The sequence below is a fragment of the Eurypyga helias genome, unplaced genomic scaffold (genome assembly GCF_000690775.1).
Source record: "Eurypyga helias isolate BGI_N326 unplaced genomic scaffold, ASM69077v1 scaffold22302, whole genome shotgun sequence".
Classification (NCBI taxonomy): domain Eukaryota; kingdom Metazoa; phylum Chordata; class Aves; order Eurypygiformes; family Eurypygidae; genus Eurypyga; species Eurypyga helias.
The window spans coordinates 2,038-21,830 of record NW_010234348.1 but is presented as its reverse complement, the minus strand read 5'-3'; the positions used below and the strand labels follow the sequence as shown (position 1 = coordinate 21,830).

Sequence of the window (19,793 nt, the reverse complement as noted above, 5' to 3'; positions counted from 1 at the left end):
AAGTAATATTCTGTGGGCATGTAGGATATTTATGATGGTACAGCAAAAAAAAAGCAAAAGATAATAATCCTCAATATCTGTAATGGAAACACCCGCCTCTGGCCTGTGAAAGAGTAAAGTCTTTATAATGCACACCTGCCCTAGCCAGGTCGCAAGCAGACCAAAAAAAAAACCACCACTACATGGCCAGGTAACTACCATCCTTAACTTTAAAGCAAAAGCCTTCTTCCAAGGCTAAGACAAGACATTGTAAACTCAAGGTTTAGGGTTTTTTTTTCCATCATCTTAATTAGTACCCTGAAAAGAAAAAAGAAAGAAAAAGAATGAAGAGATTTATTTAGAACAACTGCAAATGACTCATTTAACCTGCATACCCACTAGGATGGATAACTTCTAGGCAGAGAACTCTAAATGCAGTTTCCATGAGAACAGAGTCACATCATGATATTTTTAATGTCTTCTCTTAGGAAGTAATCTACATTTAAAATATGGAAACTAGCATTAGGAAACTAAACCAAAGTTAAACTTAGGTTCATACCCCAGTGGAATACTTTTACTCTATAATAAAATTAAGCCATTCCATAATAGTACCAAGAGGACAATATCCACATTATTACTGATTGTGCTACAACTCATCAAATTCTGGAACAGTCTTTGCTCTTCCTAGTAAGAAACATATAAAAAAAAATTATTCAAGTAACTGCTCAAACCCCATCCTGTCAAACAAGCTCCAGAACACATTCTGACTACACAACTCAGACATCCAGCAAGGAAAAGAACACCCACAGATGCTGAAACACATTACACGGAACCACAAAACCCAAAGGACAAATGTGAACTAATTCTTGCTATAAACAGTGAGGCAATCCAAAATACCAATTGAATGTAAAAGCTCCTTTGGAGAAAACAGTACTTTTACTGTTCAGAAGTGGTACTTGATACCAAGGACGGAATAACAGTGACAGTCCATGCTCATCCCGTTTCCCCCCCAGGAATCAGTAGAAGGTTTTCAAGGCTGTGGGTTTTGTAAGCCTGGTGTCACCTGGGACACATGGGGCTTTTTGTTTATAACTGGAAGACAGGAACCATGTAATCATACCTGTCTGCTCCGATGGAGTTAATCAGAGGGATCTGATTCATATTGCATAAACTAATACCCAACTACTCACCTGTAAGTAAGAATCAAGAAGGAATTTTTCCACTGTGAGACTTTTTCTAGTGCTGACAAAACAGTGCCAGAAAGCTGAAGAGTAACTCTGTAAAGCTATCACAAGTTCTGGTAGGTCAGATATTCAGATCAGAAATGGCACACAGAAAGCCTATTCTGAATGCTATGGGCTAACCCCCAAAGTACCAAGAGATGAAAGCAGGCCAAGGGCCTTCAAAAGAAGAACGAAAAGGCCACCCAGAAACAGAGTGTGAAGACACTGAAGTACTGTCAGCTTTGGAAGGGGCAGGCAAATACGCTGGGTCCATGAAGAGCTGCAATCCCCAACAAGATCCCCAACTGAACCAGGAGATACTGTGGCAAGCCCTAGTTATAGATGAGGGAAAACAAAAATCACATGCTAACAGACAGTTTGGGGATGAAGGAATTCCCCTTACAAGTCTGTTCAGGATTTGTTTTTTCTTCACAAACAGGCATTTAAAGCCTGCCATTTCAAAGCCCATTCAGATGCTGTCCTTGAGCAGGTCATTCAAGGCAAATGGCTTCTGACCAGAAGAAAACCCCTTTAGAAAGGTTTTCTACCTTGTTAAAGCAGAGCACAGGTGCAGCAGTAACATTCTGAACCACACAGACAAATGGACTTGCGTTGCCTGCTGCTACTGCTGGAAGAACTCCAAATAATGGCTCAGTAAAAATGCCATTACTAAAGAATTGCTGCTAGTAGAAAATTACGTGTGACCTTTTTGTCCCAAACAGTTGTATTTCTAGTAGACACAAATAGGAAGAATTCAATGAGTAAATTAACAGCAGAAATATAATCATACTATGTATGGGAACTGTCAGTCTGTAAGTGCTCGTTTGTTCTTACCTTCTTCTGCCTCATCCTCCTGGGATGACACAGGCCCTCCTCCACTTGTCGGGCTGACCAATTCTTCCTCTCTTGCAGATTCTCTTTGTAGACTGACAACTTCATAAATTGCATCCCCAGCACTTGTGTGGCTTTTGCCTTCAGACTAAAATGAAATACATGTATGTATTAGGTCCACACTACCGATAAACGCCATTCTAACAGTATGCCAAAACCACACCCAAACACAGATAAACAAACCTCCTGTCGAGGCTAAACAAGAGTTTCCGCAAGAGTCCCTCAGATTCCTTTGCAATGCCACCCACAGCCTGGCAGTAATTGATAGCCCTGTTTCTTGAAGTTTTATAGGTGGAAAATATACATAAAACTGCATTATGTGCAAAGCAGTCTTCTAACAACCATTTTAAGTATTGTTCAGAATGATGATCAAAAAGGTTTCCAATTTAAATAGCAATAATGAGATGAGGTCGAAGAGAAACTGCAGCAAAAGAAAAGAGGAAAGAACAAACAGGAAATGTATCGGAGTAACTGCCATCACAGAAAGAGGAATCAAATGCCTGAGGGGAAAAAGAAATGGATGGGAAGAGTTTTTAGTAGGTAAAGACAAGACTAAAAAGAAACAAAGCCTCATGATTTTTGAAAGCCGTAAATTGTGGAAAGCTCCTCGTAGTGTTTTACTCATTAAAAAAAACGGAAAAATTTATCTTTCTTCTAGAGATTACAACATGTATTATATTCCTTCCCATGGGAAAATGTATTGTCTGTACCGAGCTATAAAATCTGTATTTGTATCCAAAGCTTTATTTACCCCTTCACTTTTATATATATATATACGTATCTGTGCATGCTTCTGTCTGTGCACACACATGTTCAAATGACGTATACCTGTCAATCCAACAGTTCAACTAGCTTGGAATTTGAGTGTGCTATTGGTGACAATATATATTTGATGTTAGACTATATTCAGTGAAAAGCATTTTGTTCTGTAAAAGCAGTTTTTCTCCCTAATCTGTCTCTTTGGGAATTCAGTAACTTTCAATACAAACTGCCTCAAAACTTGGGGGACAGGGGGACATTGTTTTCATTTTACCTAGAGATGGACAAGTTCAGAGTTTATTCCAAGTCTTGCATGTTCGCATGTTCAAAGGACTTTCACATGAAAGAGAAGTTAGTTAGCCATATTTTAAGTACTGGATACAAGGTTGCAAGTTTTAAAATAGAAGGACTATTAGTTTTTCCTCTGAGCTACAGTTCTGAACACAATTCAGTGACAAGCAGTGATACATATATTTGGAGAACACTGTGTAAAACTGCAAATTTAAAATACAGTATTCTCAACATTTGCATATAATGGTTTTCTCAGAGTTTCCTAAATTCTAAGTTGCTATGCTAATCTCTAGAAGAAATACAGAAACAGCATTGCATGAGATTTATTTACTCACTAAGTGTTAAACACAGCTGCCCTTTTGCCGTGTAATATCAACAAAGCTTGTTTTATCGGACCTATTACTGTGCCTCACAGGAAGATGACAACTCCAAGATTCATATTAGGCTCAGTCAAATTAAATCCTGCTCTTTGGTTTCATTAGTCAGATGACAGACCATTATTCCAATGCAAATGACACAGTTAGCTTCTGCTGTTCGCTTTCTGAACCAATACCACAGCAGAAGTCTTTGGGGAAAGCCGGTCAACAGCTGCTGCAGGAGGATGCAGCTGTGCATTATCCTACAGCAGACACACATACCTTCTGTACCTCACCCAATGCAAAAAGCAGAAGGGACTTGAGCAATCTACTCAGAAGGTAACTCTTCAACAAACTTAACCAGATGAGTTAGATATATCATCTCTCAGTACTTGAGGAAGAAATAAATGCACATGAATCACGCAGGCACAGGACTGGGAAAGCCAACATAGAGGGAACACACAACTATGCATGAAGCTTCATCTTAACCACTTCCTCCCTCTGTAGAATCAAGCAATATTTGTACAACTTGACTTAAAAGGTAAACTTAAGGGACTAACAAACTGAAGTACTTCACAACAGAGTTTGCTAAAAACTATTATTTCTTTAACTGCTATTAGAACATTTCAAAAGGGTACAATCATCGGCAAGAAATCACATGATCAGTGCTAATTTAATAAATCATGGCAACAATAATGCCCTTAGCCTCACATTTCAAAAAGCCTTGGGGCAGTTAAAGACAAGGACGTAGTTCATTTTATACCCTCATCAGCAACCACAAGGATGAAAACATAGTAACTTCTCCATGCAGCTGAACTTACTTTTCCAGATAACCTTATTCCAAACTTGTATTTCCAAAAACATGGAGAAATCTACCTTCTCAGGTACTTTGAAAAACAATAGTAATAGCCTAACTCTTTTAAACTTCTGCATTAGGTTCATTTGCCTTTAATTGATTTTATTCTTACAGCTACCTACCTTCACATTTTGAACCTCAGCAGCCAGGATTTCCCATCCTTAAATATTAGTTGATTTTACAGTAAACAATGAAGGAGTCATTTCCCAATTTTACCAGTCAAATGGGCTCGCTTTAGATGTCTGCACAGAGGTCAGACTGTATGAAATTACAGAGGATTCAACAGACAGGTTCAAAATTGTTTCAGGTCACCAAGCCAATGACTTGTGACTCATTATAATGTAGTTTACAAAGGAATTGTACATTTATATATGCTACTTAACCACGATGCATATAAGCACCTCAGCAAGGAACAGTCAAAAGAAACAAACTACTGCGGTGCAGGTGCCATGCTAACTTTTATAAAGATCAAATTAAAACAGACAAAAATGCTCCCCACATCAAGGTTTCTTTAAAAAACAAATATACAAATATACCTGTTTTAGCTTCATATAAAAAGTTTCTGTGAAGGTTTTTCTGCTGAAGTACCAGAAGCGTTCATTGGCAGGATACACACGCACAACAGTCTCCAGCAAAAACCGCACCGGCTCTACTACTTCAGTAACAACCATATCCACGGCCACAGTCATGAACACACGCTTATCTAAAGCACAAAAATAGGTCACGTACAGAGAAAGCAGTCAAAGTTCAAATTTTCCAAAACAATAAATGACAGAAGTAAACTGTTGTTCAAACTGAAAACCCTTCCCATACAATTACTGATTTTATTGCACCCGTTTTATTTATGGGAGTTCTACACCCTGTTTGCCTGTTGTATTGAATGAGAGTGTGCATTAAACAGAGTACCAAGTAACTGACAACTTTTTAAAACACAGACGATGTGTCTTTGTTTCAAAAAGAGAGAGGCAAAATGTCATGCAAAGAAAATGGTATTAAGACACGGCCCCTATCAGACAAAAGGTACGTGCAGAGGATAAGGTCATTATGGGAGTTCTACACCCTGTTTGCCTGTTGTATTGAATGAGAGTGTGCATTAAACAGAGTACCAAGTAACTGACAACTTTTTAAAACACAGACGATGTGTCTTTGTTTCAAAAAGAGAGAGGCAAAATGTCATGCAAAGAAAATGGTATTAAGACACGGCCCCTATCAGACAAAAGGTACGTGCAGAGGATAAGGTCATATTTTAAAGTCTGAGGGAATATATACATGTAGTGTCAAGGATCTCCTACAGCACTGTTTGCCCTAAATCCTCTCCTAACACTAAGAAACACTTCAGATCATTTTTTATGTCCATGCCCACACTCTGTCAGTTACAAGAACCCAAAACATTTTACTCCTCCCTGTCAGGAGGAGTCCTCACAGTAGCAAAACACATTTTTAAAGCAAACCATGGATCGGTAATCTTAGTCTGTAACAGCTCCATCTTCCTGATACTGAAGCATAACTCCAGCTTTTTCAAGTAGAGGAGAATGCAGGATCAACTGACCAGAGGAGGAGACTGAAATAGTCCAAGTGTACCTTGCAGGTTTACAAGAAAAGGTTTGCTGCTTCTGGAAACGTTCATCACAGAGAGAGATAGCAACCATCACGTTGCATCTCAACTGATAATCTTTCTTGCAGGAAGCACGGATTTTTAAAATACACATTTAGAATCAGACATTATGGATCCCTAGGTTCCCTTATCAGACCAAAGAGGCAAGTGGATATTTCAAAAAGCAAAAAAAAACCCCAAAGCTACAAAACCAAACCACACCACACACACAATGTCATATCACAAAACAGAGCCTGTCAAGCTGCGTAACCGGAGCTTTGCCTATATGCTACCAGAAATAACGTGACAATCCATCAGCAAGGACAGCGACACTGGCTGGATATGCCTTCAAGCAACTGATGCGAGTTCTGCCATGGGACAGGAAACAATTCCAGATTTGCATTCAAAACTTTTACATCAGAGAACATCAGTTCTAGTGGTAAGAAACTGTGCTATAAAATGAAGCACATCAGTGCATCACTTGCAGCTGCCCCAAAATGAAGGGGATGTGATGCTATTTGTAACCAACTCACCTCCAAACTAAAAGAACAGCAATGCTTACAATTTGTACTGGTTGCTGAGTAGAGAAAGTGGAAAACAACTTCTGCATACCCAGGGAACAGGCACATACGCCCCAAACACTAATGCAATGTCTCCAAATCAGCAACACGCAGCTCTGTGAACAACTGGCATTTCTATGCTGCATGTGTTTATACAGCAAAGTTCCTAGCCGTGGACTCTCGGACATACGTAGTGGTGTATGTCCTCAGCATAAGTTCCTAGCCATGGACTCTTGGACTGTAACGGTGTATGTCCTCAGACACATGCACCATGATTTCCAGGACAAAATACGTACACGATGTCAGGTAAAACAAATTTAGAAATTAAATTAAATTACCTTTAGGAGTTTCTTCATTAAGTGCTAGAAACATGGGTGCATTAGGATTCCACATTCCAGTGATTATTTTTTTTTTCCCATGGATTCCTAAAAATAAAAACATACAGGATTCTATCGTGATCAGAGAGACTGAGCATGGGGAAATAGTTCTAGGAACTTCAGAGTAAGATTCTCTAGAGTGAACACAATCTAAATAAAGAATATGAACAATGGATTAAGAAAGGTTATGTGGAAATAAAAAAAAAAACCTAAAGACAAGAAACGTTATATAAGAAACTGAAGTCCAGAGAGTTTATCCACGTACTTTTTTCATGCTTATTATAAGCATGAAACATGGTAGGATGTCTGACACTACTTTCTGAGCAGCTGAGATGGTTGTTAGGACAGGACGAGTTATAGGAGAATTCACAAAATTAAACTAGCCCCACAGTATACGCAGAGATAGTTCAGAAAACAAAAGTCTTAACAGAGTAAGACCTTAACAACTCCAACCCAAAGATCAAGCTAATTTTCTCCACTCTGTAATTATAACTCTGCCAGATTTTTCCCAGAGTTGCTTAGGGATGGACTTAGATTTCTAATAATAACCTCGTAAATATAAACATGCAAATAAAACAGTATTTGCATATTTTATGTCTGACGAGAACTAAACACTGCTAGATAGACTCATCAGCACAAATAAAGAAACAGACTGTTTCTGGGATAACGTTATCCCAGCAAAACTGGGATAATGATACAGCCTCAAAATGTCTGAATGGTTTAACTCCAGCACTTCTTCACCTGAAAACGGTTGTGTTCTTATCCATGGTGTGAAAGTGAATTGCATCATCACAGAAAGTACCGTATTACTTTGCACTCCTCTTACAAGCAACTCAGAAGAAATGAGGATTGTAAAAAACAAGTGAATACTTCAAGCTGAGCAAGAACTTATAACCAAATGAAGCAAATAAAGGCAAAGTTTTCAGCACCTTAGAAAAAAAAGACCACTTCCCTGACGCCCAGATATAAAACCAATTATTTGCTCTAAATTTTTAGGCAACATGCTTACCACAATAGAGAAAGTTTAGTTATTTGTATCAACCAGCTGTCAGCTGACCTAATCAGTGTCTTCACTAATTGAGCAAAAACCAGATGCCACAGATTTTGACATCAATTGTTTTGACATTGTGTTTTGCCCATCATATGTAACATGTTTGTTTCTAGTTTTAAGATACAACCCACAGTTTTTAAGAAAAAAAAAAACACAATAGGTTGGTTTGTTTATTTGTTTGGAATCACCTCTACCTTACTAAAGAGATTATTAGAGCTAAGTATTACCATGTCTAGTAAATGCATGTCACTATTCTTCACATTTCGTCCAGGGCTTAGCAGCATCCCAAAGCATCTGTGAAGTTGTTAAAAAAAAAAAAAAAAGTAGATAGATATTAGCTTTTCAAAGTACAAATGTTATTTTCTTGAACATAATGGCACAGCCACCTACTGCTTCTAATTTAAAGAAAACCTTTCTTAGCAATTTTTTGTTAGTGTTATGGCAACACTCAGGAAACATCACAACATGTATTAAAGAAAAGACAATGAAATAGTTTTCCACAATGAAGATGACAGAAATTAGTGTCTGACCTGTGAACAATCAATTATTCCTAAAGACACTTAGAACACTGAGTTTAAAGATACCAACAATCCCTATAGATTAGTGATGGAGAGTAGGAAGAAGTTCACTCCCCAGTCCATTTTAAAAATTGCTTTCATACAATCATATGAAAAGTTACAAACCCACACACTGTATCACCCATAATGCCAGTGGTGTAAAGCATCATGTAGCATCACATGCCCTTAAAAAACCCCAATATGTTCAGTTTTTAGATTTCTTTAAACTTTTGTATTGTACAAGACCTTGAATTCCAGTCCAATCATTTAACAACAAAATGTTCTTGATATTTAAGAGCACAAAAAATAAACATTCTTAAAATATTTAGACTTCTGAACTTTCTGAAAATTGAATGCACAAATCCAGCTCTGAAGGTTCTGCAAATCATCTTTATCTTTCTCTCCTTTGAACATACTCCATTATGAACAAAAAACCCACCACCAGACAGATTGATGTATTTGTAACATAAGCTGCAAGCAGTTTTGTATAGGCTTTTAAAATGTTAGATCTCAAATGAGGGGGAAAAAAAAAAAAGACAAAAAAACAACTTGAAGCAACTGCATCATGAAATGTTATGGAAAACTGGGGACATATTTCAGAGGATTTTTCTTTGAGAATTTTTCTCCTGTGCAACTCAATTCTCTAATAATCAGAGACACCACTTTCTATTCCTAACTCTCAGAAGAAAATAAACTGGGAGCGATCTCTACAAGCAATCTGACCCCATCCTCTACTCAGAAGAGGACCAACTTGAATACCATTGCCCTGGGCCTTGTTAAACTCTGAGTATCTCTAAAAAGAGAGAATGAATGCTCTCTTTTGGTAACCTGTTCCAATGCCCGGCTCCCTTTATACTGACAACTGGCCTAATTCAACAGAGGAATTTCCAAGGAAGTAACTTGTGCCCATTGACTCTAATCCTACCACTCTGCATCTCCAAGATGGGTCTGGCTCCATCTCTGCCATACCCTCCCACCAGCTACTTGAATGCACCAGGAAGAGCCTCCCAATCCCACTTTAAGTCTGAACAAAAGCAGTTCTGGCCTCTGGGCAACCCGATTCTCCAAATGAAAATTCAGAATTTTCAACAAACATAATTCGTAAGAGACTATTTAAACATTCATAGATTAGCAATGAAGACAAAGTATTTTCACCACTTTCAGGCAAGCACACTGTACCACGAAGAGTGATATAATAGCAACTATCATTTCAATAATCCTATTAAATGTAAAAGTCTTAAGAAATGCAATTACTACACCATCTAGTAAATTCGCCCCTATTACGTTTGGGTATGTGATTTTCATTTTCCACTTCATTACATTTAAACAGTAACTTACATCCACAACTATTATTTTTCCTTCTTCATATTCTTTCACTCGTAGAATCTTAAAAACTGAAGTGGTAAATAAAATGTAGACAACCATTTTGATTCACTTATCTAGCATAATGCAGTGCCATGTAAAGCCACCAAGGTAGCTGGGATGCTAGGACTTCTATTTAACCACCCCAGCAGCCTTGTCAGTGAGACTCAAGTAGACCAGGTGGTACACTACAGTAAACTGACTGGCTAGGTTTTGTTCCTGAGGTAGAAATAGCTCTGAGAGGGCTGTAAATTATATTAGTAGGTTGGTCACCAGCTTCTGGTACATCTGCCACAGAAAACTCTAAGGCTAAGATTCAGAGGTACGCCAAATATCTGTGCTTTTCAAAGACAACAGCTCACAGATCTTAGCTCTGGCTGTGTTTCTCTCGGATGTGTGCACATTCTGATGTGTGCCAGCCACAATTTTTGGGAAGCGTGCTTCCAAAAGAGTGAGAGTCAGGAACAAGTAACCTCTGCCTCTGACAGAAGCAGCTACTTCCCATGACTAGGAGCATCCTGCTATGAGAAGAGTCAGGGCTTCTCTTCCCTCTAAGTTCAAAGAGCAAAATGAGTTCAAGTGAGTTCAGGACCCTCACCTGCAGGTGCGCTAGATTTTACACAAAGAGCGGTCAACATGTTCAGCCTCTGATTTGAGGAGTCCGAACCACACAGCCAGGACTCCAAATGACCTGCACAGACTGTGGGCCCCAGTCCTGACACTTCTGACACTGTCGGGTTTCCTGCACTTGCAGCTGGCTACCAAGTGGCTGTGTATACATTTCCAGTTACATAAATACAAATGCTATCCACGGATAAGGCTTACAGTATTAAGTTAACATGGAAACATGATCTTTAAGAGTCTTTGCTACTACTGAACAACCAGCCAATACTCCGTACGTCAGTTCCAAGGACTCCAGCCAAGACTTTAACCTAAGCTACACCTACATAGCTTGGTATCAACTCTCCTGTATGACTCGCAGCACACTGGATTTAAACACCACTGTACTGAGAACAGAGCAAAAGGCTATTTCACTCCTCACAACTTTCTTAAAGCCCCTGATCATTAACCAGAATTTTCTTCTTGAATCCTGTACACCGCTGCACCCTGATATCCCACACTGTGGGACTGATCCTATGTGGTGTCACACACAACTCAAACCTGGGAGACTGGAATGAACAACACTTCTTTATCTGTTCCACCTAGATAAAACCAGGCAAAACCCAGGTCAAACAGGCCCCAGAGGTAGGAAGGGCTAAACTCAACTGAGAAACCTGCTCTGTCACCCTAACCCAGGCACAGGCCCTACGTGAACACCCGGAGGTGGCAGGTTTCTCTGAGCGATACCAGGTTTACTCCTCTGAGACCATGAAGATTCTTGAACTCTTTAGACCAGAGACCACATTTCTTTAGCAACAACATTTATTCGCATTATAACTTCTACTTAGGAATACTTTTTTGAAGACACATTAAATTGCTTAGGAGCTCACTGTCTGATGTAACCTGGACTGACCTCTTATACCGGTTTTGAATTTTAATGTTATGCAGTGCAAGTACATAAAATGACTTACAAAACGCTGTGTCATGTCAATTAAATAACTCGTTATCAGCAAAGCTTGTGGTGATAAAAATAACATCCTAATTGAATATCCTAAACACCATCAAAGTAAAAGCTATTTTCCAAGGAAGGTAGCTTTGTGGGGGGGGGGGGGGGAGCGGAGTGGAGGAAATCAATCAAATGCTAGTCAGAAACGCTTAGGAGAGTTCTTCATTCATTAACAGAGCTCTGAAGCCAAAACTATTTAAAAGTAAAAATATGTTGAAAATAGGATTCTTTTTAAAGCCAATGAGTAGCAAAAGCACAATTTTACAACATAAAAGAATGATGGTAAAAAAATTCTGCTGTATATTACTTGTTTAAAATATTAATTTCATATTTTTAAATAAGAGCTTGAAAGCAACTGAAAACTCATTCTTAGGTTCTGTGAGGGTTGTGGGGCTTTTTTCTTTATTTTCCTGTTACCCTGAATTCCCTGTTCACTAAAACTGAATTCTCCTACTGTTACTCTTTTGATAAGACTGCCATCTGGTGGCGTTGGCCATTTTTAAAAATTGAGCTATTGAGAAGGAATTTCCTAATTTAAATTAATACAATACCTACTACCACAGTAGCAACAAGAGTTAATGGACACATTAACTGTTGTTCTTCACATGCATGATCCACTTCTTGTGCAAATGCTTTGCACAAAAGAGTCAGATTATTCTGTCCAAAAGGGATCCCCTTCATGCAATTTCCAGGAGATAAAACAGGACTCATCAACCATTCCTGCACTCTTCACAATCACTTCAAGATAAACATCACAATCACATTATAACTAAACTACAAAGGAATCCTACTCATCTTGAGGACTTTCCCAAAAGATTAAAGATTGTTTCTTCTAACCAGCAGAGTGAGTCAAATGGTGTAGTGTTCCAGTATACTGATCTAACAGATTCATGTTCTCCAAGGTTTAACGTAGCTCAGATGACCTAACCGGTTACTTTTACTAAATAGTGAGATGCTGGTAATGCAGGATTACAATAAATGAATGCTTTTGCACTACTTAAAAATAGTAGAAATCAAAATCAAAAGCATTTGAATATCGTAAGGATCCTAAGACCACATTAAAAAAGACAATTAAAAGGCAAAAACTTAAGAATGTTTGAGTATTACAGGCTATATTTCTTATGTTCACCTACAAAAATAACACAAATGCTTCAAAAGAAATTTAAAACTGAACTGCGCACCTACTAATTAATTATACTGTGCAGTGATACTTTCTGTGTTATTGTATTTTTCTGTCACATGACTTGCAAAGACAGGGAAAAGTACATTAAACACTGTTTTCTCAAAAACTTCATCACTTTTATAAGAATCTTACCTTTCAATGGCCAGTTCTTTGTTTGAGAGTTGCTGAACTGTAACCACCACTTTCTTCTCAATTCCCTGTTTAAGCTTGAAATACAATTTCTCTCTATCCTTTGGCACAGGGCTAAAATAGTAAAGAACCAAGTTTCTTAAGCACAGGTACAGCATATTGACTGTTAAATACAGAAGAGAGAGTAGCAGCCCGCTAAAACTGTTAATGGCTCAGCTCATTTTGAGAGAACTTCTCTTCCTTTATTCACAAATTAATAAACCAGCACTGAAGACAAACAGACTATAGGGTCACATTTATATGCTGTCTGGGGGATCTATCAGACAAATGTATGCAAAAATGCATGGGGTTGGGCTCTAAAATGATAGAACATGCACTATATACTGGCTATAAAGCAAAAAACAAGTAAGACATTTTCACAGAATTGCCTATTATTAACCACTTTCTCTTCTATTACAAAAAATCTTGTAATTAACTGTTAGACAAGAAATACTTTGCTCCCCTATCCCTTGTAATGCTTAGAGAAAGTCACATTTTATAAATCTTCAATAAATTTGAAATTTATTAGCTTATTTAAAAAAAAAGAGACACCACTAGACTGTATTTAATCAGGAAAAATTGGGCCTGCTTAAAGTTTTTACAGACTTCCTACTATCTTTTCCATTTATACAAGCCTACCTTGAGCATCCCTACCAGAAATTATGTATTTAAAAGAAACTACCTTGAAAAAGGTATCCTTTATGATTTTACAGAAAAGATACAGAGAAGAATACTGTAAAGCAAAGCAACAGCTTCCTTTTTATAACTGTTTATAAACTTTTTATTAAAAAGCCAAATCGATTTTACTGCAACACAGTAGCTGTGCATTCTGCAAGTAGCTATATGCTGTTTTTCAAAGAAATTTCTACTTTTCTCTTTGCATTCAGATTACCTAAAATTTCCTTTTCCATCATCTTCTTTGACTTCTAAGGAAACACCGAAAGTGTACACATCACTGTCTGGAGTAGGAAGAGCAAAGTCCTTCACATGATCAGATGCTTGTTTGGAAGAACGTTTGAATGCTGTTGAGAAACTGTACAAAATTCGGCTGACCTGCAGTAAAGCAAAAGAACTTACAGTTTTATCAAAAATAAAATAGTATTTTTATTGGAGTATTGCGACATGTTTTTGAAGGTCACAAAGTTACTGTCGCTCATTTCTTATACTGCACACAAAGCCTGCCTTGTGCATCACAAACCGTTCAGACTGGATGTTTAACAGCCAAGAAAACGCAGTAACAACATCTATTTCTATGCATGTGACGCTCCATACGTTGTTACACCTTACAAGAATGCACCTCATTAGAGGGCCTGATTAACTTACTTTTTCAGGTTGTGTGTTTAACAACACAACTTAAGCTTGCTCTTGCAGAGGTCAAAAAACAAGGCAATTTCTTCTTTGTCAACCTCTATTTTTCCACCCTAGAAAATCCTTTGCTCCCAAACTATCACACAGTTCTTCCTAAAGTATCTAGGGCAGAGTACTGTAAAATGATTCTTTGTACTCACAAGGCTTATACTGCAACTTTAGTCTAAAACCTACCCTAATGAGGCCTGAAAAATATAATTATGTCTTAAACTTAGGCTTTCTAAATCCTCCCACTAAAGTGCACTTTGGAATTTTACTGGAATACTAGAAAAAAAAATATTAATGTTCACATATGACTAGCTGCACATTCTGAGAAATTCATTATATATGCGTTAACAGATTTTTCAAGGCACTATATACCATTCCCACATCTGGAAGAACTTCCTAAGTACCGCTTGCATCCTTTTCGCAAGTTACTGTACAACATTTAATACTTACTGCCTCTTTAATCTCACAGGAGAAAACATGAATCTGGAAATCCTCAGTTCCACAGCTGCTTTCAGTAAATGCAAAACAGTCACTCTCAGAAGTCCCATTTTGTCCACGTACACAAAACAACACCTTATAGATTGGAAAAGAGGCTATCTCCACATTGCTTGATTGATCTATTATTCTGTCAAGGGAGGAACAGGGAAAAATCAAGGAATAAGGTCAGTAAAACAAACAGGAACACCTAAAAGACTCTTCTGCTATTAGGTAAATATCTGAACTGTAATTACAACTAAATTCAAGTACATAAGATGGGCAGTGGGAACTGAAACGTCAGACCTTCCAAGTTTAAGATGTAGATGTTTCTGGTTGTAACACTGGCTTAAATTTTTATACTCTGTAACACAGACAAATATAGTACATCTATACCATGTAGTAACAATGACTATCACTGCTCTGCAATCTCTCCTGAATAACACCAGCAGAAATGTAGAAACAACCATGAAAATGCAATTTGTAAACAAAGAATAATGAAAAATCAACATTATAAAATAATTTAAATCTCTGTTTAAGAAAGCATTATTTATTCAGAATCTAGAGGACCACAGAGCTTAGCAAAGGCTTGTTGCCATGTTCAGGTGAATATTTATCACAAACTAAGAGCTCATGCAAAATTTTAAATTCCTCTCAAACTCTGAACCCAATCAATTTCAGAAATTTTCAAGAAGACAACAGGGGTGGTGGTCTCAGAACAGAGTTTTAAGAAATAATAGTTAGAGCCACACAGTTCTCCCCTGTGTCATGGTTTAGCCCCAGCCAGCAGCTAAGCACCACAGAGCCAACTACTTGCCCCCCACCACCCCACCACCCCTAGGTGGGACAGAGAGAGAATCAGACAAAACCCCTCATGGGTTGAGATAAAAAGCTTAATAGGACAGCAAAGGGAGAGAAGTTAATAATAATAATAATAATTACTGATAAAGGAATTTACAAAAACAAGTGATGCACAATGCAACAATTACTCATCACCTGGTGATCAACAGCCTGTCCCCTGCCCCCCAGCAATCCCCCCACAGCCAACTCCCTTCAGCTTATATACTGAACATGATGCCTTAGTGCATGAAATGTCCCTTTGGTCAGCCTGGGTCAGCTGTCCTGGCTGTGTCCCCTCCCAGCTTCTTCTCGACAAGAAGCTGGGAACAGAGCTCTGTTCAGTATGAGACACTGAAAAAGTCCTTGGCTTAATGCAAACACTGCTTGGCAACATGGAAAACATCAGTGTTACTTGCAGCACAAATCCAAAACACAGCCTCATACTAGCTACTATGAAGAAAATAAACACCATCCCAGCCAAAACCAGCACACCCTCTTTCCTCTCCTTGTCCATATGCACGTTCACATCAAGGGTGAATAAACATTCCGTACCTGGAATAGAATCCCAAGTCTGTAACAATAAAACTAAAGGACTAATCTAAAGGCAAGAAAAAGCCAGAGAGAATTCACCATGTCATAATACTGGTGGGACATGTTAAATGGAACCCCACATGACAAGTGTTCAAATACCAGCAAATCCCTCCAAAATGACATTGGTGTCACCTGCACTTTGACTGAGTGTATTATGTCACACATGGATTCACCTTTACAGTTCTGTGCAGATTCTTAAGCTGTCCTTCATTTAATGATGTCCTCTGCAATTAAAGATCCAAGGAACCTGCAGTTTCGCTTGCAAAAAAACCTTCCTTATGGCCATAATGGCTACAAAAATAGGTACAGCACACCTAACAGTAGTGTCTGTGTGACAGTTGCCATCATAGAAGCAGGCACTGTAATTTTCTAATTCAAATGAAATATTGCCATAACGTCAAACAAAATCTCAAATTGGGTTCAAAGAGCAAAATGGAAGAAAATAATACATGTGCTTGAAGGTCCTTCTGTCTTTCTGCGTAAGATGATAGCCAATACGTAGGCGGAACACAGGAAAAGAAAGAAATCTAACCATATCCTTCAGATATCTTGGCATCAGAGATTAAAAATAAAACATCTGAATATGGAGATGGTCCCTACTTTGGGATGGAAGGCTGGCAGAGGTGCAACTTTCGTGCACCCTGACTAAGAACCCCTGCCTCTCTCATCACTAATTAAAAGACCCTTCTCACATGGGACAAGTAGGTGATTTCTAGCATCTCGAGACTACCAGCATATGCATCGTGAGGCAGACACAGCTGAGACTTTAGCATAGCAATGTCTGGAAACAGAAACCAGCATCTCAAGTCCCCAGCAAACGTAGAAGAGTCTAGAACTCTAGAAACTTCAGCTAAACCAAGGTCAGCAGGATGCCTCTAAACAGGTCTCTCAGTGCCCCCTCGGGGCTCCCGGGCTCTGGGACCCTCCTTATCCACCTCAGTCTAGCGCTCAGCTGCCCAACTGACTGCTGAGCCCTAGACGCTGGGCTCGTCGTCGACATATGCTTCTGTTGACACTGTATGGCAACCGCTCAACCAATTATGTACTGCATATTAAATACGAGCATGCATTTTTCTGCTTCAGAGGAATTTCTCCAAAATAACTGTCTTCAGCAAGAACTTTAGGCACAAATCCAGCAATTCTACTTCCCTGTGTAACAAAGTCAGAATCCACCTTTTACGTGCCTGTGCAAGTAACAAAAGAAACACTTTTGTGTTACCTTACAGAGCCTTCTGGAATGTTTGGAACATAAAGCGTTACAGGTAAAGGGGCCTGACTTGAGGATTTCATGTTTGCCATGGCGTGTAGAGCTTCTGGCTCATTTCGAGGAGCAGACACCTTTGTGCAACCTAAGTAAGTCAGTTTGTTAAACAATACGCTGTCCTCTTCCAGGGGCTCGCTGGGAGAAGGTGGTCTTGGTGCACAGATTTCTGAAAATGAAGAAACAATTTTTTTAACCATGTGTTTTTATTTTTCCATATTGTTTTAACGAGTTCCATAGCAAATTTTCCCACTTTTTCTGAGAATACACATAGGGGTCAAAAGTCCAGCTCCAATAGTAAGAAATCCATTAGGTACCTTAATCTTAATGTTCAGTCTATTCTATTCTAAAGCCTGCTTCCAAGTATTGCATAAATTGCCTTTTGATTCTTTTTATCTGTGCTAGAACACAATTTTTCTTAAGCTCCATTCCCCAGATGTACTTTTAGTTTGTTTATATCCCCTTCTAATTCCTACTCATCATTTTGCATAAAGACACCTCTAATTCTCTCCCATGTTTTTGCAGCTTGTGTAGAATTATTAGATGTGGTTCCCATTCCTGGGGTGGCTATGTTAACTGTAGGAAGCCATGAGGGAGCTGCAGAAAAGAGAAGGGATATCTGTTTGTTCCTCTACTCAGCAGAATAGAAGCGTTCTTTTTCCACTATCATACTACTGTGGAGAGGGGCGATCTTGAGGGAGCTTTTCAGAGTTTTGCTGTTGTTACTGTTTTCTGGTGGTCGTTTTTTAAGACATTTTGACATTTGAGAAACAAGAGGAGAGGTGGAAGAAAAATTTGTTAAGTATGGAATCAGAGTAATCTAGGTTGGAAAGATCTGTAGAGGTCATCCAGCTTTAACTCCTGCTCAAAGACAGATCAGGATAGGTTAGGACTAGTTTAAAAACTGAATCAGGTTACTCAGGGCCCTGTCCAGCCAAGTCTTGGCACCTCAGAAGACAGACATTCCAAACCTCTCTAAGCAATCTGCCCTGTTATTTTTGTTTCTTGTTACTCTACCTAATATTTCCAAAATACTTAAATCATAAAGGCTGCAAAATCGAATTATTCCTATTCAGGGGGAGCAGGGGAGAATGCATCTGCAAGTATTTCTTTGTTCCTTCACGCTAAGCGTTGTGTTCCGTTTGAAGCACGTCAAACAGGGAGCCAGTAAGGTAAGTTTCTCAAAAATACAGCATACATGTAATTAAGAGCAGGATGTTTCCATTATGTGTAAAATGTCTATCTTATTCTATCATAAAACCTTTTTTTTTTTTACTTCCCAAATACATGCCATGGGAATTATCTGATATAATCCACAGAAGTGCTCTGCATACTACTGAAGAAAAAATTCTAATTCAAGGCCCACAGAGACGGCCACAGGCTTGAATTCCTACTACACATTTTTTTAAAAAGCTACAATACCTTTGACATAAAATATATACAATATAGTTTACAGGAAAAGCTTTCAGTCCTCCCTTTTTCACCAAAACTTCAAATACCAGAAAAGTACCACAATCATTCCTAGCAAGTATCACATCTAAAGCTGATACCTGGTGATAGAACCAGAGCTGAAAAGTTTCAGGTTGCTCACAGTGTATTTCATTTGTAGGTGGTACTGTCAATGAACGCTGCCCTGAAACTTCCCATACTACATCAGTAGCAGCTCTCAACTACAGTCCATTCATCAAGTCACACGATACCTAGTCCTAAATCACCCAGGGCTGGAGACAAAAAGAAAATTTTCTTGACCAAACCAGAGGGGCACAGATTATCAATCTGATGATAAACTATTCCTGTGTATAAACCTCAACTAACCAGAAGGAGGGGAGGCCCCAGTATATTCTCCAGTATAGTTCTGGAATAAAGCTCCAGAATGATTTATATTCATTTTATGGTTAACTTGAAACTGCATAAAGAAAAAAAAACACCACATATGATGGGGAGGGGAAGCACTTCAGCAATACCTGTAGCAGAAGGGTCTAAAGCAAGGTGCAAAGACGGCTGATTTGTTTGACCTGCTGACCCATCTCTAGCTGCCTGGCTGCTTGCATCACTGGAACCTTCTTGGAGAGCAGTGAAATTGTTCTGGTCCTTTTCAGAATCACCCAGTATCTCTTCCATTGCCTTCTCCAGCTGATCATCTCCATTTGAAAATACCTGTAAGCAGGAGATGATGACACTTTTTAAAAGGACTTGTTAGTTTTACTTTCACCATTATTTTTCAAACATGTCGTCTTAAGTCACTGCAAAGTTAGCAACTTTTGCTCAACAAGACAACACACTAAGAATCAACAAAATTAAATCAAATATAATCCAGTGTCCCACCCCATTACACATAAGGCACATGTTCTCACTGCTAATCCAACAACCACCCTGTAAAACTACAGACCCATCTTAAAATAACAGGTTTGTGTGTTTAGACACTCCATTCAGAACAAAGATCAACAGACTCTGTAAT

General features: G+C 38.6%; 1 protein-coding gene across 1 annotated transcript; it reads right to left on the bottom strand.

Moving 5' to 3' along the window:
- Nucleotides 1–217: 217 nt before the first annotated feature.
- On the bottom strand, nucleotides 218–19,492 carry LOC104505012 (rab GTPase-activating protein 1-like; the record flags this gene model as incomplete). The annotated part of the gene is given in 11 exon segments (XM_010146401.1): nucleotides 218–297; nucleotides 2,037–2,181; nucleotides 4,892–5,058; nucleotides 6,848–6,916; nucleotides 6,919–6,934; nucleotides 8,165–8,231; nucleotides 12,778–12,888; nucleotides 13,706–13,866; nucleotides 14,620–14,794; nucleotides 17,294–17,504; nucleotides 19,300–19,492. Coding segments are annotated over 11 exon segments (1,323 nt in total), but the record flags the coding sequence as incomplete, so codon positions are not given.
- Between the last annotated feature and the right edge of the window lie 301 nt (nucleotides 19,493–19,793).